At 42.7% G+C, this 24,142-nt stretch overlaps 3 protein-coding genes across 3 annotated transcripts in view; all 3 read left to right on the top strand.

Annotated features, from left to right (window-relative positions):
• Positions 1-9,828, top strand: part of LOC143114409 (inactive dipeptidyl peptidase 10) — a 34,723-nt gene extending 24,895 nt beyond the window's left edge. Inside the window, exons 14-25 of the mRNA XM_076275991.1 lie at positions 133-224; positions 1,128-1,175; positions 2,738-2,856; positions 2,959-3,006; positions 4,077-4,175; positions 5,869-5,935; positions 6,763-6,957; positions 7,057-7,111; positions 7,952-8,051; positions 8,633-8,691; positions 9,120-9,192; positions 9,605-9,828. Of these exons, the coding sequence (XP_076132106.1) occupies positions 133-224; positions 1,128-1,175; positions 2,738-2,856; positions 2,959-3,006; positions 4,077-4,175; positions 5,869-5,935; positions 6,763-6,957; positions 7,057-7,111; positions 7,952-8,051; positions 8,633-8,691; positions 9,120-9,192; positions 9,605-9,828 (1,179 nt within the window). The remainder of the gene's footprint in view (positions 1-132; positions 225-1,127; positions 1,176-2,737; positions 2,857-2,958; positions 3,007-4,076; positions 4,176-5,868; positions 5,936-6,762; positions 6,958-7,056; positions 7,112-7,951; positions 8,052-8,632; positions 8,692-9,119; positions 9,193-9,604) is intronic.
• A 2,413-nt stretch (positions 9,829-12,241) lies between these two features.
• LOC143114115 (eukaryotic translation initiation factor 2 subunit 2-like) lies at positions 12,242-20,029 on the top strand. Its single transcript, XM_076275577.1, has 9 exons — positions 12,242-12,352; positions 13,319-13,499; positions 13,739-13,839; positions 13,996-14,128; positions 14,835-14,935; positions 15,347-15,495; positions 16,807-16,863; positions 16,971-17,056; positions 18,912-20,029. The coding sequence occupies exons 1-9, from the start codon at positions 12,338-12,340 to the stop codon at positions 19,085-19,087; spliced, it is 999 nt and encodes a 332-aa protein (XP_076131692.1). The 5' UTR covers positions 12,242-12,337; the 3' UTR covers positions 19,088-20,029.
• A 224-nt stretch (positions 20,030-20,253) lies between these two features.
• LOC143114116 (cytochrome c1, heme protein, mitochondrial-like) lies at positions 20,254-24,116 on the top strand. The gene is made up of 7 exons (XM_076275578.1): positions 20,254-20,375; positions 21,044-21,234; positions 21,431-21,557; positions 21,715-21,872; positions 22,112-22,272; positions 22,872-22,972; positions 23,724-24,116. The coding sequence occupies exons 1-7, from the start codon at positions 20,295-20,297 to the stop codon at positions 23,826-23,828; spliced, it is 924 nt and encodes a 307-aa protein (XP_076131693.1). The 5' UTR covers positions 20,254-20,294; the 3' UTR covers positions 23,829-24,116.
• Positions 24,117-24,142: the final 26 nt, after the last annotated feature.

Raw genomic sequence — 24,142 nt, 5'->3', positions numbered from 1 at the left:
TCGTCCTCTGTAATTTATCTTTAATGGCATCTCAGCGTCGACTCTCATTTCCTGCTTTTTAATGTTTTTCTCTCTCCTTTTTTCTTCTCTGTCACTCTCTCCCTTTTCTCTTTCATATTTGCTCTCGTGCAGCCTGCTCTCTCATCTGTTTCCCCTCGCTTCCTGACATCGGGCAACTGGGATGTCACCTCTCTCTGCGCGCTGGACGAGGAAGCTGGGAAAATGTATGAGAGCCTTCGGAAGTGTTTAAATCAGGGTGCTGCGTTTTACCGTCTTAGAGAAGCTGCAGTGCTGAATGGGCACAGAGTCATTTTTCATTGTGCGTCCTTGTTTTATGTGCCTATCGAGAAGCCATGCTGAGCGATTGAATCCAGGAAACAAGAGTGAAAAAAATAGTCAGAGCCGTTTATTGGGAACCGAGGCGACATTTAATTAAAACAGAACAGAAATTTAAATTCAGATCAGCTGTGATGGACAGTAATTGTAGAGTTGCTAATTGACTTTCTGGGAATGAGATAATAACACTTAAGTGCTATGAGATTATACGCCTTTGAAATTACAGTGATGGTGGCATTTAGAGGATTCGGTCATTGAATATGACCGCACGGAAAAAGGGTGTCTGAACTGAAAGTCTCCAAAGTCCCATCAGCATATGTTATCACAGCAGTGACTTACAAACTCCAAACTTGTGAAGGTGGTTGAGGTCAGGTCTGTGACACCTCTGCATTGGCGCCACACTGACTGCAACTACATAGCACTGCTAAGGGGGTGTGTATATGTGATGCATGCACCAGATGGTCTCTGCCTGCCTTTATACCCATATGGGAGAACCATTGCTTCCTCTAAACAAAACTGCAGGTGTTGACTTCCTCTACATTAAGTTATACATCGTTGTTAGTGAATCATCTGTTTACCTGACAGAAGATCTCCATGTATCTTTGTCCCCAACGTAAAATTAATAATATGGCCCTTGTTTGTTAGCCCATATGGGACATGTTATTTCTACCAGGCACACACGTATGGTGGCATGAGGAATGTTAGAATAGACTCCTGTCAGGGCACCACATCTGGAGGTAGCACATTGTGCCCATCTGAGACCTTGTCTATCTCGCTTTCTTTACTTGTAGTTACTTCCTGAGCACGGAGGAATCCAGACAGAGCCGACACTTGTACAGGTAAGGGTCTGCGCTGCAGCATCTCATCCATAATTGAACACACACACACCCACCCACACACACACGCACACACACACACGCACGCACACCGCGTGACGCCTGGCTCATCTCCTCCTCTGTTCCATTTCTGCAACACATTTGCATCAGAATGTGCCTGACCGTATTTGCACACCACCTCATCTTCTGCTTTCATAATGTGTCGCCCTTCTCTGGTTGGTGTAATATCTGCCTAATCCAGACTTCATTTAATCTATTAGAGAAGATTCTGGAGAAAACAGATATCCTGTACTTCTAATTCTCAGACGATGGCTTCACACACACACACACACACAGCTGTCGGAATATTAGAAAGCCATTAAAATCAATTAGATTCACTTGGTTTGAGTTTAATTGAATTGAGGAAAAAGGCCATGGTATTCATATTCTTGGTAGGAAAGGCACAAGGCGTGGCAGAACATTTTTTTTTTTTTGAGCTCTAGGCTTGCAGCCCGCCTAATTCATTTATGGCAGATAGGGCCAGTGATGCGTCCGAATCAATGGAGGCACAGGCTGCCTGGATGGGAGAAAGTCATCGGTGCCCCCCTTGATTTATATGCGCTCCCTATTCTGTCATTGGCTAGGGTTTCACTACTGTTTTATTGCATGGCTTGGGGATGGAGGAATGCCGGGTTGTAGAGAGTGGGTTTTTAAAATGGGGATTAACTGCAGACCAACCCAAGAGCTTCTGGGCATTTCGTAATGGTATGTGGCTGGTTATTTGTAGGTCAAAGTCATTATGCAAAACAGTGAGAGTGAACAATGGCTTTCTCAGCATCAGGTCCAGGTCATTATTTAACTCTCTGGAGCAGGGATTCCCAAACTGTGATACGCGTACCCCCGGTGGTACGCGAGCTGCTTCTAGGCTCTAGGGGGTACGCGAGATGAAAAGGGCTATGGCGGACAGGTGTAAAATTAACATTTTAAATCTTTTGTGATTAATTCATGAATAAATACACAATTTCGAATCAGGTCATAATGATATGGAAACATGAAATTAAAGGATATAATTTATAAACTCTGTATGTGTTCATCAAAAAAAGGGCAGCTTATTAAACATGACGCCTGGAATAGCTAATAGAATGCGTTACTTTTGAATGCGTTGGATGGTCCGTGGAGGGAAAGTTTTGCGGATATAACAGGTTTTTGAAAACAACAAAAACAGAAAGGAGGGAAGGAGCAAAGCTAGGAGTTATTTCAGATGGGCAAGAAAGGTAACATTAAGCTAGGCTTTACATTTAACAAACTTCAGGTAGTTAAAGGTGGGGGGGGGGGGGGGGGGGTTTATAGAATTCGTTACGTTTTTATGTGTTTATGTGTCGGATGGTGGGGGTACGCGAGCCGAGTCGGAATGTAGGTGGTGGTACGCGGGGGGAAAAGTTTGGGAACCGCTGCTCTGGAGAATTACTGTGCGCTCCTCTCCTCCTCTCTCCATCACACATTCCAAGTGGATGTACCAAATCCTGTACGTGAGATACTCTGTCTACCTGTGGTCCTGTGACCTTGTCGGCGTTTGTCTCGTGCAGCGCAGAGTTAGGTGGCGTTTTCCTGAGGCAGTGCCTGACCTGTGGCCTCGTAGACGACTGTAACTTCTTCCGAGTCCAGTTCAGTCCTAACCTCACCTACTTCATCCTCCACTGCTTAGGTAAGGCTCAGGATATGTGTGTCCTGTCATGGATGAGTGAATGGGAAATCCATAATATGTTCAGCCTTTCTCACTAATCTTATATTTGTGTGACCTTCACAGGGCCTGGAGTGCCTAAGGTGACTGTTCATGGCACAAGTGACCCCTCCAGTAAGTGTATACAGACACACACTCCCCTGTGGCCAAGACTGATTGAGGACTATTAGCAGAGACAAAATCACATGGGATTTACTTCCCATTTCACTGTGGCGCAACTTGTTACAGTGCCCATCCCTTATTTGGGTCCATGTGCCCATGGGGACCTGGGTTCGAATCCAGCCCGGGTCATTTCCCTCTCCCATTCACCTATCAGTCTCCCACTATCATGTCACATTAAAAGCATTAAGTAAAAAAAAGTTATGGCATTGTACAGACATAGTAGGCTACAGTAGGCTCTAGAGGGCAGTGTCAGACCACAGATGCCAAATAATCATTTGTAAGACACTGACCTGGAGATTCCTGGACATCCAATTCTAAATGATTTTTTAAAAAAGTTTTACACGTACACCATAGAAAAGAGAACTGCTGACCCTCTACTTGTGGCCAAGCTATGAGGAGATCATTAAACTTAATTTCTTTAATAAGCAAACACATGCACCAAGAACATTTAGATGAATTAGTAGTGTTTTATGCATTATTTGAATGGCTGAAATTTTGAATTCATATTTTGATAGCCATCCCTACGGTTCCCCGGGCACCACTCTTCAATGGCTCTAAATTTAAGTGCATGTGATATTGTTTTTATTTGAAGACCATGAGTCTAAAATCTAATGGGTGATGTTCTCATGCCTAGCTTTGTCAAAATCCTGACAACCCTGTGCATTACAAGGTGAAATGCAGTGATGGGCAAAATGTATGAGCTAAGCTACAAGCTACTCTATAAGCTACTTTTAAAGGAGAAATCCAGTGATTTTTCATAGATCTCTGATTCTTGAGGTCATGAGTACTACCGGGACGAAAAAAAATCTTGAAAACTCGAGTTGCTGCAGCCAACAGTTGGAGTTTCCAGGCAGCTACAGTGCTACACTCTGAGGGCATGTTCATGAGTCCCCATATTCATGCCCCCAGATTGTAGTGTATGTTTAAGCTACATTTTGTAAGTGGCCTGCCCATCACTGGTGAAATGGAGATGCAGTATGACGTGCTCCAGTTATAGGTGTGTATGTGTGTGTGGTCTCTAGGATACACAGTCCTGGAGGACAATGCACCGCTGGCTATTGCTCTTGGAGCCAAGCGTCTTCCTGAGACCCTGTACCAGACGCTTTCATCAGACAGCTACGGTAGGACCCAGGCTCCCTTGTGTGTTTGCGCAGACATGGGATATACTGTAGGTGTGGTGGCGATTTACATGTCATTGTGTGTGTGTGTGTGTGTGTGTGTGTGTGTGTAAGTGTGTGTGTGTGTGTGTGTAAGTGTGTGTAAGTGTGTGTGTTTTTCGATCCAATTGTTAGGCCATGATATTGGTCGCAAGTAGAAAGTAGAAACAAACCTTTATGAATGTAATAAACTGAAAGGTAATAGTAATATATGTTTTTGAAGTTATAGTGATTATTTGTTTTGTCATTTGGAAGTAGGAGGGAAAGTATTTTGTAAGTAGTCTTTGTAAATTCATTTGGCTTCTACAAAGCTATCTATGGAAGCATTTGGAAGACAGCATGCTTATGCAGGAGAAACTAAATGGTTCCCTGCCTTTAACTGTTTTCTTTAGGGACACTAAGTATAAGTATATATACTCTTTTGATCCCGTGAGGGAAATTTGGTCTCTGCATTTATCCCAATCTGTGAATTAGTGAAACACACAGTGAGGTGAAGCACACACTAATCCCGGCGCAGTGAGCTGCCTGCATCAACAGCGGCACTCGGGGAGCAGTGAGGGGTTAGGTGCCTTGCTCAAGGGCACTTCAACCGTTCTTACTGGTCGGGGTTCGAACCTGCAACAAGTCCGAAGTGCTAACCAGTAGGCCACGGCTGCCCCCGAGCAAATTGTGGACACTGCATTATTGGCCTCGTTGGGGGAAAAAAGAAATCATGACAAATTTAAGATAAGTCTTGATTGAGTCTTGATAACTATTGATTGTGTAATTGTTTCTATTTACTAATGAGATCCAGGGGGAACAGGAAACTTGGGTTCCTGCTGTCTCAGAGGGTGTATGTGTGTGTGTCTGTGTGTGTGAGGGTGGGGGTCTGTATAGATAGGTATGTGTGTGTGTTTGTGTGTCTGTCTATATTTTTATGAATATACAGTATGCTTTTGTAACCTGCGTTGTGTTGAACCTGCATCGGGGAGTGAGGTTTACCAACGTTCCACAAGCACAGCTAAGCTAGCTGGCATCCGTTACACTTTGTTCATTCAAAGGTGCATTTTTGTGCCCATGTATTTGTGTGTGGACAGCATATTCTGATGTGTCACTCTCCAATTTCTTAGTTGCTGTGAGGGTGCTTGTGATTGGTCGTCTATGTTTGTGTCATTGATCATCTGCCTGAGGGTTGGTGTGTGTGTGTGTGAGAGAGAGAGAGAGAGTGTGAGAGAGAGAGTGTGTGTATGCGTGTGTGTGTGTGTGTGTGTGTGTGTGTGTGTGTGTGTTTGTGTGTGTGTGTGTGTGTGTGTGTGTGTGTTTGTGTGTGTGTGTGTGAGAGAGAGAGAGAGAGAGAGAGAGAGAGAGTTTTTTATGTGTGGGTGTGTGTGGGTGTGTGTGTGTGTGTGTTTGTATGTGTGTGTGTACAAGGGTGTGTGTGAGTGTGCAGGCATGCGGGCGGCTCAGGGGAACTCATTTAGCCGTGCTTAAGAGCCCCTCTGGAGGTAGGGGCTGGAATACTGATTAGTTCCTACCTAAACACGAGCACCCGCCTGCGGCCTCAATCAGCATCCCTCTCACAGCCCCCCCCCCCCCCCCCAAATGACCGAGGACGACTCTTCGCCGTTCCTCTGCTTCACTTTTTATTTGTTTTTATGTCTTTGTCTTTTCTGTACAGATCTACACATCAAGCTCTCCCTGCCCAGAGGCTATGAGGCGGACCTTCTCCCTCTCCTGGTTATTGTGTAAGCCAGTCCTCCATATCCATACACTCCATACACCCTGTCTTTTCCAGTCCTTTTTAAAACAATGGCTCCCTGCTCTCCCTTAAAACTAAATGAACAAAAAATGAAACTGAGCAGCAGCAGTGAGCAGCAGTGTGTTGCAGCTTTCTCTGCTGTTGGTGCGCATGGTGAGGGCTGCTTGCGAGGGTAGCAGAGAAGGTGAGTCAGTACAGTGATTAGATTATAGTTGGCATTAAGTCAATGTAAGCTATTCTGCTGTGGGCACAAGACAAATTTGTTTAAACATTGTGTTGAAGGTTTGACTCTATATCAATGCCTCCTAGTTTCCTCCAGGATTGATTGGTGAGGTTTTGATCATCTGTACTGAGTTGCTGAGAAAGTTTAGAGACAATATTAAACCTTCAATCTCCACTGGCATACCAGCGTTATGTCCACATACTCTTTCTTCTGCTGCTTTCCTCCATCCTTTGCTCCTGTTCCAGATTTACTGCTTTCTGCTTCATATCTTTCTTAATTTCTCTCTTTCTCTCTTTCTCTCTCTCTCTCTCTCTCTCTGTATCAATTCAATTCAAATTCAATTCAAAAAGCTTTATTGGAATGACCATTCATAAAGAAAGTGTTGCCAAAGCAAACAATATACTGTATGTCTAGAAAAAAATCAGAACATAAAATAACATAGAATCATAGAACAATATGTGATATTATGTGATAACAATATGTGTCTATCTCTCCATCTCTCTCTCTCTCTCTCTCTCTCTCTGTCTCCATTCTCTCTCTCAATCTCTATCTCTGTCTCTATTCTCTCTCTCTCTCTCTCTCTATCACAGTGACGGTAGTCCAGGCAGTCAGCTGGTGACAGAGGAGTTCTCTCTGGACTGGCCGCATGTGCTGTCCAGTTCCCACAGCACGGCCGTGGCCTGGGTGGACGGCAGGAGCAGGGGGGCCAGAGGCCAGAAGGTGGGCCTGCTGGACGCTCGCAAACCTGGGCCACTCAGGGTCAAGGACCAGCTCGGCGTGGTGGAGTGAGTGATGTCATTAGCAGGAAGTTCTTTATTTGGTCTCTAAAATGGTGAAATGAGTTTAGTAGAGCGCCATGCCGTGTGTGTGTTTCTCTGTTGCAGGTGGTTGATGCGGTTGCCTTATATTGATAGCAGAAGAGTGGCTCTTTATGGAAAGGTATCTACTCTTCTTATTTCCTCAGGCAGAGTAAAATACATACTATATAGGAACGTCACCTATTACCAACCGTCCCGTATTTCCAACCTCTTACGTGTATGTGTCACTTAATATTCATTTCTATACAAACCAAGACGGCAGATTCCTATAGAAATGCAAGCACCCACACCATAAGAGTATCTAAATCAGATACTGTACGTACCACGCTCGGAGTTTAGTGTTGGGCTGGTGGGTGCCTATTTGCAACCTTTCTCACGGCCGTTGATGTGCCGTGAGGAAGGTTGCAAATAGGCACCCACCAGCCCAGCACTAAACTCCGAGCGTGGTAAACAAAATCTGATATTTCAGGCAGTAAAAGCCCCGGTAAGAACCAAACAAGATTTTGTTCAAATCTACACACCTACAGTATGGCTACTGAAAAATGTAAGGTTCATTTATCAAATGTTATTTTGAAGTATGAAAAAACATCGTTGTTTTAGAATTTTCAAACGAAATGGTTGGTAATTGCCATGTTTACGATATATAATTGAACACATTTGAAAATATAACACTGACAGATAGACAGATAGTTTAGACAGACAGATAGATAGATAGATGGATAGACAGGTAGACATATAGATGGACAGATAGATGGATAGACAGATAGATCCATCCAAAGGATCTTTTGGCATCCAATAGCTCACATTATATGAAAACACACAAAGCATGCACTGCTATCCAAACCCATAAACCATTAATGCAACATCAAAACAGGCTACCTTTATAGAGGAATAGTTCAGTAGTAAAAAAGGTTCTCAGAAGTCTCCAGTGACTTTGATATACATTGTCATCCTCTGACAGGCATTTGGAGGCTACTTGACCCTGAAGATGCTGGCTGGCACCAATCAACTCTTCAAGTGCGGGGTCGCAGTGGCCCCCATTACGGACTTCAAACTCTATAGTGAGCCATCACTCTGTTTCACCCCAGTGCGCCCCGTGGCATACAGATATGATCGATCTGTCCCATTCGCCCTGACCTCTCCTCTGCAGCACCTGCTGCTAGTGCTCTGCTCTGCCATACACAGGACGTTCAGCCCACCTCTGCCTTAATTGTGATGCGATCTGGGAAAACCCTTGGTGCAATTTATGATTCTGATACCATCCTAGCAATGTCCAAGATTTTGGGAGGATGGTATCAAGGATTTTGCTAGGGGACAGTGTCCAGAATCTTCTTGGTGAAAATTCAGCAGAGGGGTTTGAAAAATCAAGGATTTTTGAGTGCACCATGTTAAGGGTTTTCCTAGATCGCATCACAATTACACTCAGTGCCTACTCACTGGCACATGCAGGGGCAAAAAGATTATTCATGAAAGCTGCCTGCAATACAAAACGATATCCTCAGCAGCAAAGTCCAAAGGCAGAGTTATGTTGTCATGTCATCACAGTCATGTTAACTGTCTTTTGTCTCTAAAATATGTCTGTTTTAAAACTGGGTTTTCATAGGGGATGTACAAGGTAGTGATGAGTCATATGTGTGTGCAGGTGCTGCTTTTTCAGAGAGGTATCTCGGGCTCCCTGATAAGGAGGACCATGCTTATGTGGTAAAAAAAAAGTGAACTTTCACAACACCGCATACACATTCACAAGTATACTTGGCCAATAAACCTGATTTACATTTACATTTTTTATATGCTCACTCATGCATGCATTGTGCATACATGTTGTTGATATTTACTATTGTTGTGGATATGGTTGTTTTTATTACTATTATGCTCAATATAGGCTTTTCAAGTATTATTTTTAACTCTAGTGTTCATACACTGTAAGTTACTTTGGACAAAAATACCATAACCATAACCATAACATACTTTAACTATGTCTGTGCCCAGATCTATAACTGCGAGCTCATGGAGTTTGTTGCACTGCAAGTACACAGACAGACGTTATTGTCTGACTCCGACTAAGATTTCACCAGTTTTACGACAGTCTCATAGTTCATGCTGTTTGTGTGATTGCTGTGTCTCGGCAGGCGGCCTCGCTCCTAGAGGATTCCACCAAATTAAAAAATGAGCAGTTTCTTCTACTGCATGGAACAGCAGATGGTAAGCACTATGAATGTAAAAAAGCCCAAATCAATGATTTTAATCAGAGGAGAAGTGGTTTCAATAGAGAGGAAATATTATCTTCATTGATTTCCTGCTGTTGTTCTTGTACATTCTTGAAAGAGTGGGATAAAGAGTAGGATTATTAAGTTTTAATGTGTGCTATTTCATTTTCTGTATAAGTAAGTTGATTTTAGAATAGATCATTTTAGACATACATTTAATTTTTAGTACAGTTTCTGTGTCTGTGTGCGTGCGTGTGTGTGTGTGTGTGTGTGTGTGTGTGTGTGCTGTGGTAACTCTATGTTCATTAAACAAGCTCATATTTTTTCTTTCTGCACATGTTCTGTATGTTCATGACATGTGTATGTGTGTGTGTGTGTGCGCGTGTGCGTGTGCGTGTGTGCGACAGCCCGAGTCCACTTCCAGCACAGCGCTGAGCTGTTGAGCCGGCTGGTGAAGGTGGAGGCCAACTACTCCCTGCAACTGTACCCCGACGAGGGCCACACACTTCGGGAGGCCCGTAGCCTCCAGCACCAGAGCCGCACGCTTGTCCACTATCTGCACAACTGCCTCAAGCACGACCCGTCCCACGTCTACGAGGAGGAGGACGAGGATGAGGAGGAAGATGACTGAGTGCCACCCCACCTTTCCCCTCTCCTAATCCCCCACCTAAACCCCCAGAGAGACTAAGTGAGGGCAGGCGACGTCCCTCAAAAGCTGCCACATTACTGGAGCCGAAGGGTGAGAGAGGTGGGGAGCCACTCTGCCAACTACTGGACCTCCTCTGGGACAGGATGCAGTCATGAGCCGGTCACCTCACTGGGGGGTGCCATTTCACTCATTTGTATGTGTATTTGTATTTGTATGTGTATGTGTATTTGTATGTGTGTGTGTGTGTGTGTGTGTGTGTGTGTGTGTGTGTGTGTGTGTGTGTATGTGTTTGTATTTATGCTTGAGTGTGTGTGTGTGTGTGTGTGTGTGAGAGAGTGTGTGTATGTTTGTGTATGTGTATGTGTATGTGTGTGTGTGTGTGTGTGTGTGTGTGTGTGTGTGTGTGTGTGTGTGTGTGCGTACGTGTGTGAGTTTGTGTGTGTGTATGTGTGTGTGTGTGTGTGTGTGTGTGTGTGTGTGTGTGTGTGTGTGTGTGTGTGTGTGTGTGTGTGTGTGTGAATGTGAATAGAAAAGGAAAAGGCCCAGGTCTTGTTAAAGTGGTCTTCCACATAAGCACACATGTATGGGTATGCATGACCACAATGGCTGCATGAAATAGGAAACCCCATAGCATACTGCTGTTTGTTCCAATACATCCAAGGGGTTCAGACTTGGAAATGTATGTCATGTGATATTGGTCATTGGACATGATTTAATATGTCAGACGTGATTTCTTATCAAATCTGTATAAACTCCCCTTTAGGTTAGTCTACCAGCACCAGCAGAAGTTATTTTACTCTGAACATCCAAAATAAGCACTTACTCCAACATTTTTCATTACAACCAGGACATGTTGGAATTGTATGGGCTATTATGAGGTAGCCTACTAAAGCAAGTCACCAAGTCCCATACGTATCGGTCAGTTGGTATGATTCACAATATCATTCATGCCAGTCCAAGTCATTACTCTTGCCATGTGGTTGACACAACATTCAAGTCATTGCTTTCGTGCATATATAACCTTTATATGATCTGAAACAAAATGTGCCAAGCGTAAATGACCAAATATTTCACTAATGAATGGTATTTCTCAAGTATGCGAGTTTAATTATGTTGTTTCTCCATCTCTATCATTTTCTGGGATATCAACATGTCCTAGTGTAGTCCTAATCAATATTGACAATGGCTACCGATGTATTTGATTGCCCAGAGAACTTCCAGGTTAACCGCATGGCTATTGGTAAAAATGTGCCACTTTTGGTACTGTAAATGATTGTAATACAGTAATATCATGAATTCACAAAAAAGCCATTACAAATATACTCTGACAGTGAATTGATATAGGCTACCATAATGATATGGCTATCAGCAATACAGAGTTGTCAAAAATGAACTATTATCAATGGGGGAAAATAAACATAGGATAAGTTGTGTTTTCCAGTGAGCAGTGATGTGCATGTTTGTCAGACAACCACAGCAAATGACCACAACTATCTGAGGGAACTCCATCATTGCACATTACCTACCGTAGCCCCATATTCACAACAATAGGCCTACAACTCAGACCTACAGTATACAGTACCTTGATGTGTTTCTATGTGTATGCTACAGTGATTTTGGTAAAGCCAGTGAAAAAAAAATGCTATGAAATTGTGCCGCACCCAATGAAGACTACAGTAGGCTATGTACTTAAGAATGCACTATAGACTGTAGGGTCTTCTCAGAGCCCTGTGAACACCCAGCCAGACCTAAGACAAAATGATGGACTGCATGTAGTCTTTTTTTAGCCTACTGAATGCCCCAGAGCCTTGGTGTTTTTTGTTGTTGTATTTTTTCTGTCTTATAGTTTCTTATATGAGATTTGAATAAACTACTGAGTCTATATGTTTTACTGAGACTGTGTGTGTGTGCACGACGTCCTTTCTCTATGGCACTAGAATTTGATTGTTCTCAAAGTTTTTAAAGTTTGGATGGATTGTTTTGAATTCAACATTCAAAAAGTGAAACTCTGTTTCTACCATGCCTTGACTGCAGTGGGTGCACAGTCTCTCTTTTCTGGGCAGCCAGGGTGGTTGGCAGTGTCTGCCTCTTTCAATCGCCAGATTGTGGTTTCTCAGTCTGTAGGCTACCTGTCAAGTTTTTTCTCTGTTTGATATTAGACACTGTGGACAGATAGTCTACCACAGTGTACTTTCTGTTTAGGGATAAATAACATTTCTATTTCTATTTGGTATTTTTGTTTGTTTCAGTCCAATAAGTAATTTTGTTTTTCTGCATGTATTGTTGGTTAGGCTGAATTGTTTGAGCAAGGGTCAACCACTCTCTCTAGTGGTAGAACTGTGGCACTGACTCTCATCAAGCACTCCAATCATTTGCCGTACACGCGTGCGTAGTGGAAACTAGCTGCTGATGCAAGAAACACAAGGGTGCTCTCACAGGGACTGATCTGAAAACATTTTGGTGTAGAGACATCTGGAAACTAGCTGCAAACATGTCGGGAGACGAGGTGAGCTGTCGGATCGACTTTTACACATGACAATAATATGTCTCTGTTCAGATAATAACAAGCCTAGAACAGTTTTATTTGCTACTCACGGCAGCTAACATTATGACTTTCGGCCTCGAGCTAGCAAGGCTGCTATCTAGCTAGCTAGTTTAAAGCTACGTTGGTTAGCTAGCTAGCAAGCTATCAAGTGTATTTTCTAGTCGGGGTGATATATTCCACTATGAATGTTCCGGCCTACTCGTTATGCCTGTGTTCGGAAATTAAAAGGTTTACTTAAGTTGACAAGACAGCTACAAATCAAGGTAGTTTTTTCATCGGTGTCAGGCTTTCGCACGTGCCATGTCAGGAGCACAAATCAGCAACTTAGCTTGCTTGCCCCAGCACTAGTAGTAAATGAACGTTAGTGAAATGGCTAGCTAGCTGGAGTGTTAGCTAGCGTCAATAGTATTGCCAGCAATCTTTTCGACATCCCTGGTGTTCCATTGCTTAAACGGTTGTTTACCCTTTCATTTATAGTTATCTTACACGTACTTGGCTTTAATAAAACCTGTCACAATTGTTCACATAAGCGCCATTAACGTTTCTTGAGGGGCTGTTCATCTGTCATGTAGTTTAACGTGATAGTAGTATGATTCCATAGGCAGGGCCGCTAATGTCAGATCATTGTGTCAAAAAGGTAGCTGCTAGGCCTAATAACTACAATGACCCATTATCCAATGACTAATGTCATATACAATTCTAGAAACTATCTTTTTTTGTCTAAAATTGCAGAGTATCGAGATACATTGCTCCTGCACTATTAGAAGGGCTGTGTGGCTGCTTGCCCAAAATATTGTTTCTTGTTTAACGTTAGCGATCTCAGATTAGTCTCTCTGTTGCCATCGCCGACTAGAATGACTGTCTTTCACTGTCAGTGTCTGCCTATTTCACTTGTATCCCCTTTTCTATTGCTCTTCCTTTTCACAGATGATATTTGACCCCACCATGACTAAGAAGAAGAAGAAGAAGAAGAAGCCCTTCATGCTGGAAGAGGATGGTGGAGATGGGGTGACGGAGGAGTCACAGCCCGTGGAGCCCAAAGAGGTGGAACCGGAGGGGCAGGAGGAGAGGGATTTTGACGCTGATGAGGATGAAGGCAGAAAGAAAGGTGAGGCCAGGGACACAAGTGTGTGCATAACAGTGTAATGTTCAGACCGCAGACTGAGGGGCGGTAGATTTCTGAGTATTCATGGCACACCTCAATATGATACTAAGGCAGAACATGCATTATATTTTCCTGGTGGTGTACATTTCACTAGCTGTGGTCTCTAACCATACTTGTTAGGGTTTCAGATCTAAGGCCCATTGTTAACAATGTGTTTTCCACATTGGTCTTGAAATCTGCAGAGCCGTCAGATGATCTGGATGACTTGAACTTCTTCAATCAGAAGAAAAAGAAGAAAAAACAAAAGAAAGTGTTTGGTGACGACATTGAGGAAGGCATAAAGGTCAGTAGTATTTTTATGCTAGTTTTACGCTATCCATAATGAAGCAGTTGACTGTTAAAGGTCTTGGGAATGAAATAGGCAGTGAATCAATATTACAGTAATGAATCTACATTAAATGTTTAACTTTTTTTGTAATGTATATGTGATGGCGAACAGGACCTAAAAATAGAGAGTGAGATTTCAGAGCCAATGGAGGAGGATGACCTAGACCTTCTGCTGCCTACCAAGAAGAAAAAACCCAAGAAGGTGGACTTCCAGGACGACGGCGAGCTGCTGGAGAAGGATGAAGGTAGCCCTTCTGTTTGTTTCCTACAACTATGGGGCTACTGTGGCCTGTGTGTTCCCCCTACCTGTGGAGTTACTGTGGCCCAAGAGTTGAGTTTTTTTACCGCTGGAAAAGTTACATATTGCTGCCCCATCCTCATATGTCCATCGTTCGAGTCCTTTTGGGCAATAGAATGACTGTCCTTAAAGGTCAATTAGGGGATCTGGGTGAGACTGTTTTAGACCCACCCACATATTAAATGTCATCTATGCAAAGCTTAGGGAGTTATCGTTATTGCACTGGATCTTCTCTGTTTGCCAAACGAATGCTTCACAATGTGAATAAGTTCCATGTTTGTAGACATTCCTAAACACCATGTTTTGAAACAGGCATACACATTTTGATTAATTAGATAAACAGTGCAGAAAACTGAAAATATTTAACAGTGTTGTGATCTTTTTCACTAGTTTGCTTTCACTGCAGTGTTCCCAAGACTTTATTGAAGTGTGATGCTTGTGTCATCCATAGTAGTATTATATTCTAATCCATGTTTTACATTATAGGAGAGGAAAACGATTTTGAAAAATGTATTTAAGTAAAAGTACTCCGCTAGATAGATTTTAATGATGAGAATTGTCTCAAACACAGAAGTGGATAAAGTGTCACGACTGCAATTTTTTAGCATGTTGAAAAAAGAACCCAGGAGTCAGGCCTTTGTGTTTGTCTGCAGCTCTAGATGATGATGATGGCAAGAACACAGACGGCATCACCTTTAGCTCAATCACGGGGCCTGCCTGGGCAGGGACGGAGAGAGACTACAGTTACGACGAGGTACGCTATGCTACGCTACGTCATGACAATGCTTTGCTGTTGGATCCCGATAAGAGCTGATTCAAACAAGACTAGCCTCCATCCTAAATCCCATGCACGCCTTTACAGTTGCACTCCTCACCTTTGCCATTTTAGGGTTGAATCTGCCTGCTCTTCTGAGCTATTTTCCTAATGCCTCAATGTTTACCTGCCGTTTGTGATTGATTTGTTTAGAATATTTTTAATGCACTTGATATGCAAACAGTTTACACTTACATTTACAAATAAATAGTAAACTTCTATATGGTTTTCTTCAGACATATTGTATTCATTTGTAATGTATATGTGTTTCCACTGGATAAAACAAGGGGAAATAAATATTTTGTATGCATCCCCAGTACGTGTGTAAACATTCCTCTTTTTCTGTCTCAGCTGCTGAACAGAGTCTTCAACATCATGAGGGAGAAGAACCCAGACATGGTGGCGGGAGAAAAGCGCAAGTTTGTCATGAAGCCTCCGCAGGTGGTGCGTGTGGGCACCAAGAAGACCTCCTTCGTCAACTTCACAGACATCTGCAAACTGTGAGTGTGTGCCTGTCAGTCACTGAGCTTCGTCCTCCATTGTATTCTGGAATGTCTTGGAATGCTCCGGAATAGAATGTTTAGGAGGATTAGTGCTATGTTTAGTGCTTTCCAGGGATCCGAGAGGTGATATGCTTGATGTCCACCCTAGCAGAAGAGTATTGATCAGTGCCAGAAATTGGTGTTGGATTTTAGATGTTAGTACACCACAGAGCCTTTTTTAAAGACCTTCAGGTGATGTTTGGTGTATTCACTCATAGCTTTAGGTATGCACCAACACCAGAGGAGTCAAAACTAGCTGTCAGTAGCCAGCCTCAAATGCCCTAGTTATGTTTTTATGCCTTAGTGAGTTCTGAAGATGGTTAAAGTGTGCATATAAGCATTGTTGTCTAACTCCCAGTAATTTATTATTCTTCAACTCTGTTATAGTGATGGTAATCGACCCCATTAAAAGGGTGCTTGTGTGTCCTGAAGTATCTGGTAGTGCATAGGAGGACATCAGCCTTAATTGGACGAGAGAAGTAGTTATCCGGGGGCATAGCAGTTTCCCCAACTCTCAGCAGGGGAAAAATATATTTTGGTCTTTGGATAAGATTAGTTCAGCCGCAGTCTCAGTAAATTAGGCTATGCATAGATTCCAGTAGCTTTCATTTCCCCCCTCGCATGTTGACATGAATTATTTCTAAGGCACCCTCTTGCATAGGGGTGCCACGATTCTCCAAATCCTCCTTTTATTTTGAAACCCTTCCAACCGCAAGGTTGTAAACAGAACAAACATTAAACAGAGACGTGAACATAGTGAAATGAAACGCAGAATGATAATTTGATTGTTTCAACACAGTCCGACGAGTACTTATCAATGTGCATTTTAAGCCTTGAAGTAATTTTGGACCGTACCTAGTCATCTTTTCACTTGCTAAGTTGAGTAGGCTAAGTTAGTGTTATTTGACGTGAATGAACGACAAAATACTTCCACACCGGTGATTTCAGAGTAGTAAGAGGGGCTTTGATTTTGGTCGGTTGATGTGTATTTTTTAACTGGCTGCAGCCTAAAATTAGAGTGTTGACCGCAGTTCATCACGTGTGTGTGTGTGTGTGTGTGTGTGTGTGTGTGTGAAATCGTGACACCCCTACTCCTCCACCATCTTTTTGGTCACTATGATATGATTCTTTCATACTGTATGGATACTTTCATAGATATACTGTATGTATGTAGGTGCAGGGACATCTATAATTATTATGTATTCTGACTACAGATACTCTTTATTCTTTGTGTTAACATAGTTGATCATTTCAATTTTTGTTATGTAGATTGCATCGTCAGCCTAAACATCTACTGGCCTTCTTATTGGCTGAGCTTGGTACAAGGTAATGCACCTTTTTAATATTATTTTATTGAATTTTGGAAAATATTACTGAGGGGTAGATGCAAAGATGCAAGAGAATTTACAGATACATTTGTCTTTCTTTTCCAGCGGCTCCATCGACGGAAATAACCAGCTTGTGATCAAGGGAAGATTTCAACAAAAACAGATAGAGAATGTCCTGAGAAGATATATAAGTACGTATGCTAGTGTAATGTCCTGAGAAGATATATAAGTTTATTATACAGCTCTTCACAATGCTAGTAAAACGCTCCATTGACTTGAATGGGATTTCCCAACGTTCTACGGTAAAATAAATTCATGTAATTACCGCTGCAAACATATAATTACCGCTGTCAATGGCAACGGGTTTTGTGCTGCTAATCATATCACTCCGCAAGTATTCCGGTCACTTCTTGCATTGGAACTTCATTCAAAAGTGAAAGCAGACGGTTGATCCGCTGTGTTCTAAAGAATGTTTGAATCAAGTTCAGCATGTGTTGTGAACTATTTGTTTCTCAGCAAAAGCCACGACGAAACGGTAACAATTAAGTGTAAAGAGACATATCGTGGAGTTTATTTTTTCGTTTTGGCAAGTAGCCGTATAATAAGCGGGATAATGTATAGAACACCGGTCATTATGGGAAAATAAGCCCCTTCAGGGCTGGCGCGTCGGGGTCCGGTTCGCCCTGTCGGGACTTATTTTCCCCATAATGACCGGCGATCTATACATTATCCCTTACATGTATGGTAGTGTAATGTCTTGAGAAGATGTATAAGTACGTATGCTGGTGTAATGTCTTGAGAAGATATATAAGTACGTATGCTGGTGTAACAGTAGCCAGCTGGTACGTAGCTGTGCAGTATGTACGTTGTGTAAACCTCCCTCCCAACGCCTTAAGAGTTGTGCTAGTGAACAAGCTAGCAGCTTGGACTTTTAGCTCAATTGCTAGCACGCTCAACTTCCCGATGCCGAGGTGCTGCTTTTTGCTGGTTTGAGTCCGGGTGACTGCAGGACTGAGCCATGCTGTAAACACAGTGAGGGTTGCACTAACTGTATGTAAGTGAGTGTGTATGAGTGAGGAATATTACCCTGATGAAATTGCTGCTGAGCCTTCACCAAGTACAGTGTTTATCGTCATACACATGACTGGTGGAAGTCCTACATATCAAGGGCACTAGTGTACAAAGTTTCTGGTGTTACTCATTGCGGTTCTACCAGGTTATTTTAGGTTTGTGTTGCATGTCCCCAGAAGCATAGCCTGACAAGCTAAAAATGTAGGGTCTGGGCACTCACCGTTGGCAGTGCTCAGTCCGAGGGGCGGAATAATCGGTTGTCTTTCAAATTCCCTCTGCACGCAATAGGACAGCGCAACAACTCATGAGTCCCATGCGTTTTCCCACCAGCGGAGCTAGATGGCTAGTTCAAACTTTTGCCAACTTAAAAAAAGCTTAACTCGTGTCACGCTGTTCGCCAACAGCAACATCCATCTTCTTTGTTTTCAAATAGCAGGGAATTCAAGCCAAACCGTTGCAACTCTTCCATCAATCATTATGTTAAGCCCGCCTAACGTCTCTATACACGATGTGATTGGCCCTATCGAAGTTTCATTTTTCCAGCTCGCAAACCAACGGAGAGTTGCTAGACTAGCCCGGGCAGCAAATTACATTTGCTGCCACTAGGGTGCGTCTAGATTTCTAGGCTACCAGAAGGATGGTTGATTTAATTTCAGATATACACAGGAGAGGTGCTAAATTCCTAGTGCTATAGGTAGGGGATTTTCTCACAGCAGCCAATCAACAACCAATCGTATTTACCACAAAATTTTGGATTTTTACAAAATCACCAACAAAACAGCCTTTGAGAGCATTTCACTGGGTTTATTGAGCCATGCAAGTTATTATTAATAATGTAGATTGTGACTATGTCCATGGTGTTGTCTTTCTTTGTTTCAGTTTATGTTTACATTTACATTTATTCATTTAGCAGACGTTTTTATCCACTTACAGTTTCATTCAGTCATGCTCTTTCTCGCTCTCCATTTTTCACAGAGGAATACGTCACCTGTCACACGTGTCGCTCTCCAGACACCATTCTACAGAAGGACACACGTCTGTATTTCCTGCAGTGCGAGACGTGTCATTCTCGCTGCTCTGTCGCTAGCATCAAGACCGGCTTCCAGGCTGTCACCGGAAAGAGGGCTCAGCTTCGTGCCAAAGCCAACTAATGAGAAGGGGCGGCTGCATTCTGCCCCTTCTAATCTCCCCCCAACCCCCTCCTCCAGGCCAACTTACAGGGGAGCCACTGATAGCCCACTGCTGCCCAAATTTGACTACATCAAAACTGGGCAGATTTCTTACCATGAGAGGGCATGGACTTCTTGGGTATCATGTGAGAGAGTTCTTTGATGTTTTGGGAGGGGGGGGGGGTTGTTGATGTGATGCTATAGGTATATACTCCATTTTGTTTCCCCAACCCCCAACGTTTTTCAGATGAGCAGGACAGGAGCCCAAGGGCCTATGTGCAGAGGCCCTGTGAGGCAGGGGGCCTGTAAGCGCCAGCCCTGGTACTGAGGTGGTCCTCACCATATCTCGACTCCCTCTGGTCTTAAACCAGACCCTCCACTCTTCAGTTTAGCCAGCATATCAAGTGCTCTTGGTTAAAGCAGAAAAGAATTCAGAACTTATTGAGCCCAACCCCTAATATAAGATGTTTGGTCTAATCATGTATGGTTCTACCACTTGGCAGTGCTCTCAGGGAAGATAGCAGCAGTCCTGTGTAGTTCCATTCATTCTCAAGCTCTAGGGAGTTGCCTCAAAGCTTTGGAGAGCTCGGTGTGTATAGACACTGGGTGGACTCGTGTCATGGAAAATGAGCTGTGGAAGCTTAATTTGACATATTCAAACTTGCTGTCTAATATCAGTATTGGTGAAGGACAAGAGAATTGTGTGTACTGCTGTCATGTGCAAGGGCTGTTTGCCTCACGGGGTAGGCGTTGGACAATTTTTAATCAACCTCTGTATGCTTTTCAACAGAATTGTGATCTCTTTTTCAGAAAGTCATTTAGTTATGGCCCATAAGAAACAGCAGAATGTGGCATCCACTTTTAACACAGAGCAGCAGATGTGAAGATTTGAGTGTTTTGGAATAAAATGTTGAATGAAGATAATAGCTGTTCCAAAGTCTTTTTTTATTATTTTGATTGACCGCCTGACATCTCAATATTATATCCATTTGAAAATGAAATTTGCAACCCTAATACTCCTGCGATTAAAGGATTTGTGACCATGTTCTTCGAAAAGATGTGTTTTGTAAAGGATATTAATTTCTTAGATTATTAGTAAGAACTGAGTAGTTTTTCTCAGTGTAGGTCGGATGTAGGGTAGTTACGTCAAATTGGCCACGTGACACTCTCTCAATCGGTGAACAGAAACATGGCGGCACTACGGCTTGCCGTGTCCTCAAGTGCCGGTAGGACTTTCCTCAACGCCAAGAACATTGTCGGTGTGTCTAAGGTAAGATAAGAAGTAATTAGACATACTGTTGCCAACGAGAAAGTACTGAACTCGTAAAACAATCAGAAGTTATAGTTAATAAGGTATTAACTTAGGCAAGGTCACAGCCTAGCATGTCCGTTTGCTGGCATTACCTTTGACAACGGCATTCCCACTAGCGTAGCTAGCTGACTCCAAGTGAGGAAGACCTCAACGTTATTTGACAAAGCCTGTTGATTATATTGGTGTGTGATATGATATTGCAAAGTGTAGAAACCTTAAGTGTTTCACCTTGAACGTATGACATGTGACGCAGCCCGGCTTATGAAACAGTTATTGAAAGAAGTGTATTTTTCTGACAGACTGTCCCTGGTTCTTAAACTTTGCTTGAGATGCTAGCTAGCCACTGAGGCTAAATTATATGGACTCAATTGAGCATTCTATGTTTAGGCAGCTTAGCTGGTCAGTCCACGGTTAGAGCCTGTGCTAACGTTACCCCAATTGACCGCTCAACACTTTCTTAACCTTGCATCGTGCAATCTAGAAGTTTCGGACATTCAAACGATCCACTGTTACATGCTGCTTTTTGTACATTAAATGATAGTCCGAACTATCTCTTGGTTCCACTGTTATATCCAACGGCGGTGAACACTCTTTAACAGTCGTTTATAAATTATTCCCTTCCTCAGGCCAACATGTCCTTTGGCACACTGACCAGAGGAAAGAAAGCAGCCCTCTCAACACTTGGGGTGCTGGCGGCAGGAGGTGCTGGTCTGGGTCTGGCACTTCATCAGTCTGTCAAGGCATCAGACTTGGAACTGCATCCCCCAAGTTATCCCTGGAGTCACAGCGGATTGGTGTCTTCACTTGACCATGCCAGGTGTGTGTAGTTATAGTATTCAGTTATGTTTTTGTTTTGTTATGAAGGTCTTGTCTTTCACAAGAAGTTGTCTGTAATTTTTTTTTGTACAGAAAGCTTCTTGTAAAAGACAAGACCTTCATAGAATAATTTCTCAACCCCTTTTTGTCTCCTGTTATACAATTTAGTCTTTTTTCTCTCTCTTTGTATTGCACAGTGTTCGCAGAGGGTACCAAGTGTACAAGCAGGTGTGCTCAGCCTGCCATAGCATGGAGTACCTTGCTTTCCGTAATCTGGTGGGAGTGTCTCACACAGAGGCCGAGGTCAAAGTATTGGCTGAGGAGGTACGTCTGAACTTCCACCACCTCTTCCCCAGCTTGCACTTGATATACACCAAATACTCTAGCTAGTTTGTGTAAACAATAGCAGAATTATTTTGCTTAAATATCATGTCCTTTCAGTCACTAACTGTGTCACCACGAACTGTGTCTCCCATTGTAGATTGAGGTCGTGGATGGTCCTGATGACACCGGAGAGATGTTCACCCGTCCAGGGAAGCTGTCTGACTATTTTCCCAAACCATATGCCAACCCAGAGGCAGCACGCGCAGCCAATAATGGAGCTCTGCCCCCTGACCTCAGCTACATTGTCAATGCCAGGTACAAGAAGCAGACACGATTCCACTGCTCTGTCTTGATTTTCTTTTTTTAATAAAACTTTGGCTGCCAATACAAAAATAAAAGCAAATTTTCTGTGTATCGCATTTCCCAATTAACTTATAAGAGATCCGTATGAAAGAGTTGTTGGTTATGATGCAGTTTAACTTTGACACATTATATATGTAATGGTGTGTATGGTGAAGTGATGACTGTTGGATAACCATGTGGTTTGGTTCCAGGCATGGTGGGGAAGACTATGTGTTTGCTTTGCTAACGGGGTACTGTGATCCCCCTGGTGGGGTGGACGTGAGGGAGGGTCTCTACTACAACCCCTACTTCCCTGGCCAGGCTATTGGCATGGCTCCCCCAATATACAATGAAGTGCTAGAGTACGATGATGGTGAGTTTTGTGTGTGTGTGTGTGTGTGTGTGTGTTTATGTATGTATGTAAAATTAAGTGCTAGAGTATGAGGATGGTGAGTTTTGTGTGTGTGTGTACACAATGAAGTGTTAGAGTAAGATGATGGTGAGTTGTGTGTGTGTGTATGTAAAATTAAGTGCTAGAGTATGAGGATGGTGAGTTTCTTTTTTTGTCTGTGTTTGTGTGTGTACACAATAAAGTGCTAGAGTACGATGATGGTAAGTTTTGTGTGTGTGTGTACAATGAAGTGCTAGAGTATGAGGATGGTGAGTTACATGTCTATTGGAACAGTAAGGGTGGTAATCATCAATTTGCTGTGAATATCTGTGGACTACGTACATGGTGAGGGTTGTTTACTCTTGGTTCAAAGCCATAGGCAAAATAAGTGTTTTAGCCTAGGAGTTCATAGAATGGATGGCCAATTGACCATAGACCATTGTAAAAGTATGGCTTCCAACAGTGGTAATACTAAGAATAGTGTCGTAAAACATCTTATCGCTTTGAACCAATTTATTTATTTAGCACTTGCATAGATGTGTAGAGTGTTTTCTGACCAGTGTTGCTCCTTGTCTCCAAAGGCACTCCAGCCACCATGAGCCAGGTAGCCAAAGACGTGTGCACCTTCCTGCGCTGGGCTGCAGAGCCAGAGCACGACCAGCGCAAGCGCATGGGACTTAAGGTGACCTCTCCCTCTGCGTCTGCCTCCTCGGCATTGCTTTGTTTGTCATAGCCCATCCCTGCCATAAGTGTTACTTATCAGGGGTGCGTTTCCCAAAACCATAGTATCTAACCTGTTAGCAACTTAGTTGATTGGCAATGGGAATTTGCATTGCAACCAACGAAGTTGCTAACTTAGTTAGACTTAGTAAGTAACTTAGTTAGCAACTATGGTTTTGGGAAACACGCCCCAGTTGAACTTGGTCAGCCAAGTGACATTGTAGGGGATTTTGTCAAGGCTGTTTCTGTTTGTTAGCTGGGAAGATTGCTGTGGCAGAGCCAAGGGTATAAGTTCTATTGCCATGGAATGTAATGTATATAATGCTGATACAGAAAGAAATATGTCTCTTATTAATGAGGATTGGTTGCACGATGTAATTCTGTTATTTTCTGAGGCCGAGATTTAAAATGTATATCATGTAAACAAGCAATAATACTATCTTACAACAATAAGATATATGAACGTAGCATTTTTATTTTGTGGATTTACAAACAATCTTCCAGTCTGGAAGCTGTAATTGAAAGTTTCCACTTTTACACCATATTGAAGGTATTAAGAGTGTATTTGGGTTAGTTTAGGCTGTTTTCCCATCAAAAATATTGGTAGTTCCTGATATCATCACCACTATCCGGTGGTAGTTCAAATGTTGTTATAGGAAACTAGTCAGTGAAAAATTCTTCCACTAATTCATTCTGTATGTCTCTCTCCTCAGCTTTTGATGGGCTCTGCCATTCTCATTCCATTGGTTTATTACATGAAGAGGCACAGGTGGTCTGTGCTGAAGAGTAGGAAGATCGCTTACAGACCTCCCAAATAAAACATATTTTCCACTTAAAACTGAACCTGAACTTTGAAAATGACTGATGCACCCATGATGTCAAGTCCCTTGACCAACGTTTATCATACAGCCTGAATGCCTTTGGTTTATTTTTTTATTACAGACAGAAACTGATCAGAGGTAATCATACATTTTCTATTTATTGTGCTTTCTTCATTATGACAAGAAGGCTTTTTGCTGTCAGGTCGAATGCATAGGAGCACACTTTATGCCCACTGTATAACAACTGGCTGTCATAATAAACACATGTTTCACTGTTTCCTTCTACATTCTCTGTCTTTTTGATAGTCTTT

Source organism: Alosa pseudoharengus, unplaced genomic scaffold (assembly GCF_046254945.1).
Source record: "Alosa pseudoharengus isolate Yale_2024_CS ecotype anadromous, Long Island Sound unplaced genomic scaffold, YU_APseudo_1.1 YU_APseudo_1.1_scf_9, whole genome shotgun sequence".
Classification (NCBI taxonomy): domain Eukaryota; kingdom Metazoa; phylum Chordata; class Actinopteri; order Clupeiformes; family Clupeidae; genus Alosa; species Alosa pseudoharengus.
This window is presented reverse-complemented; position numbering and strand designations above follow the sequence as displayed.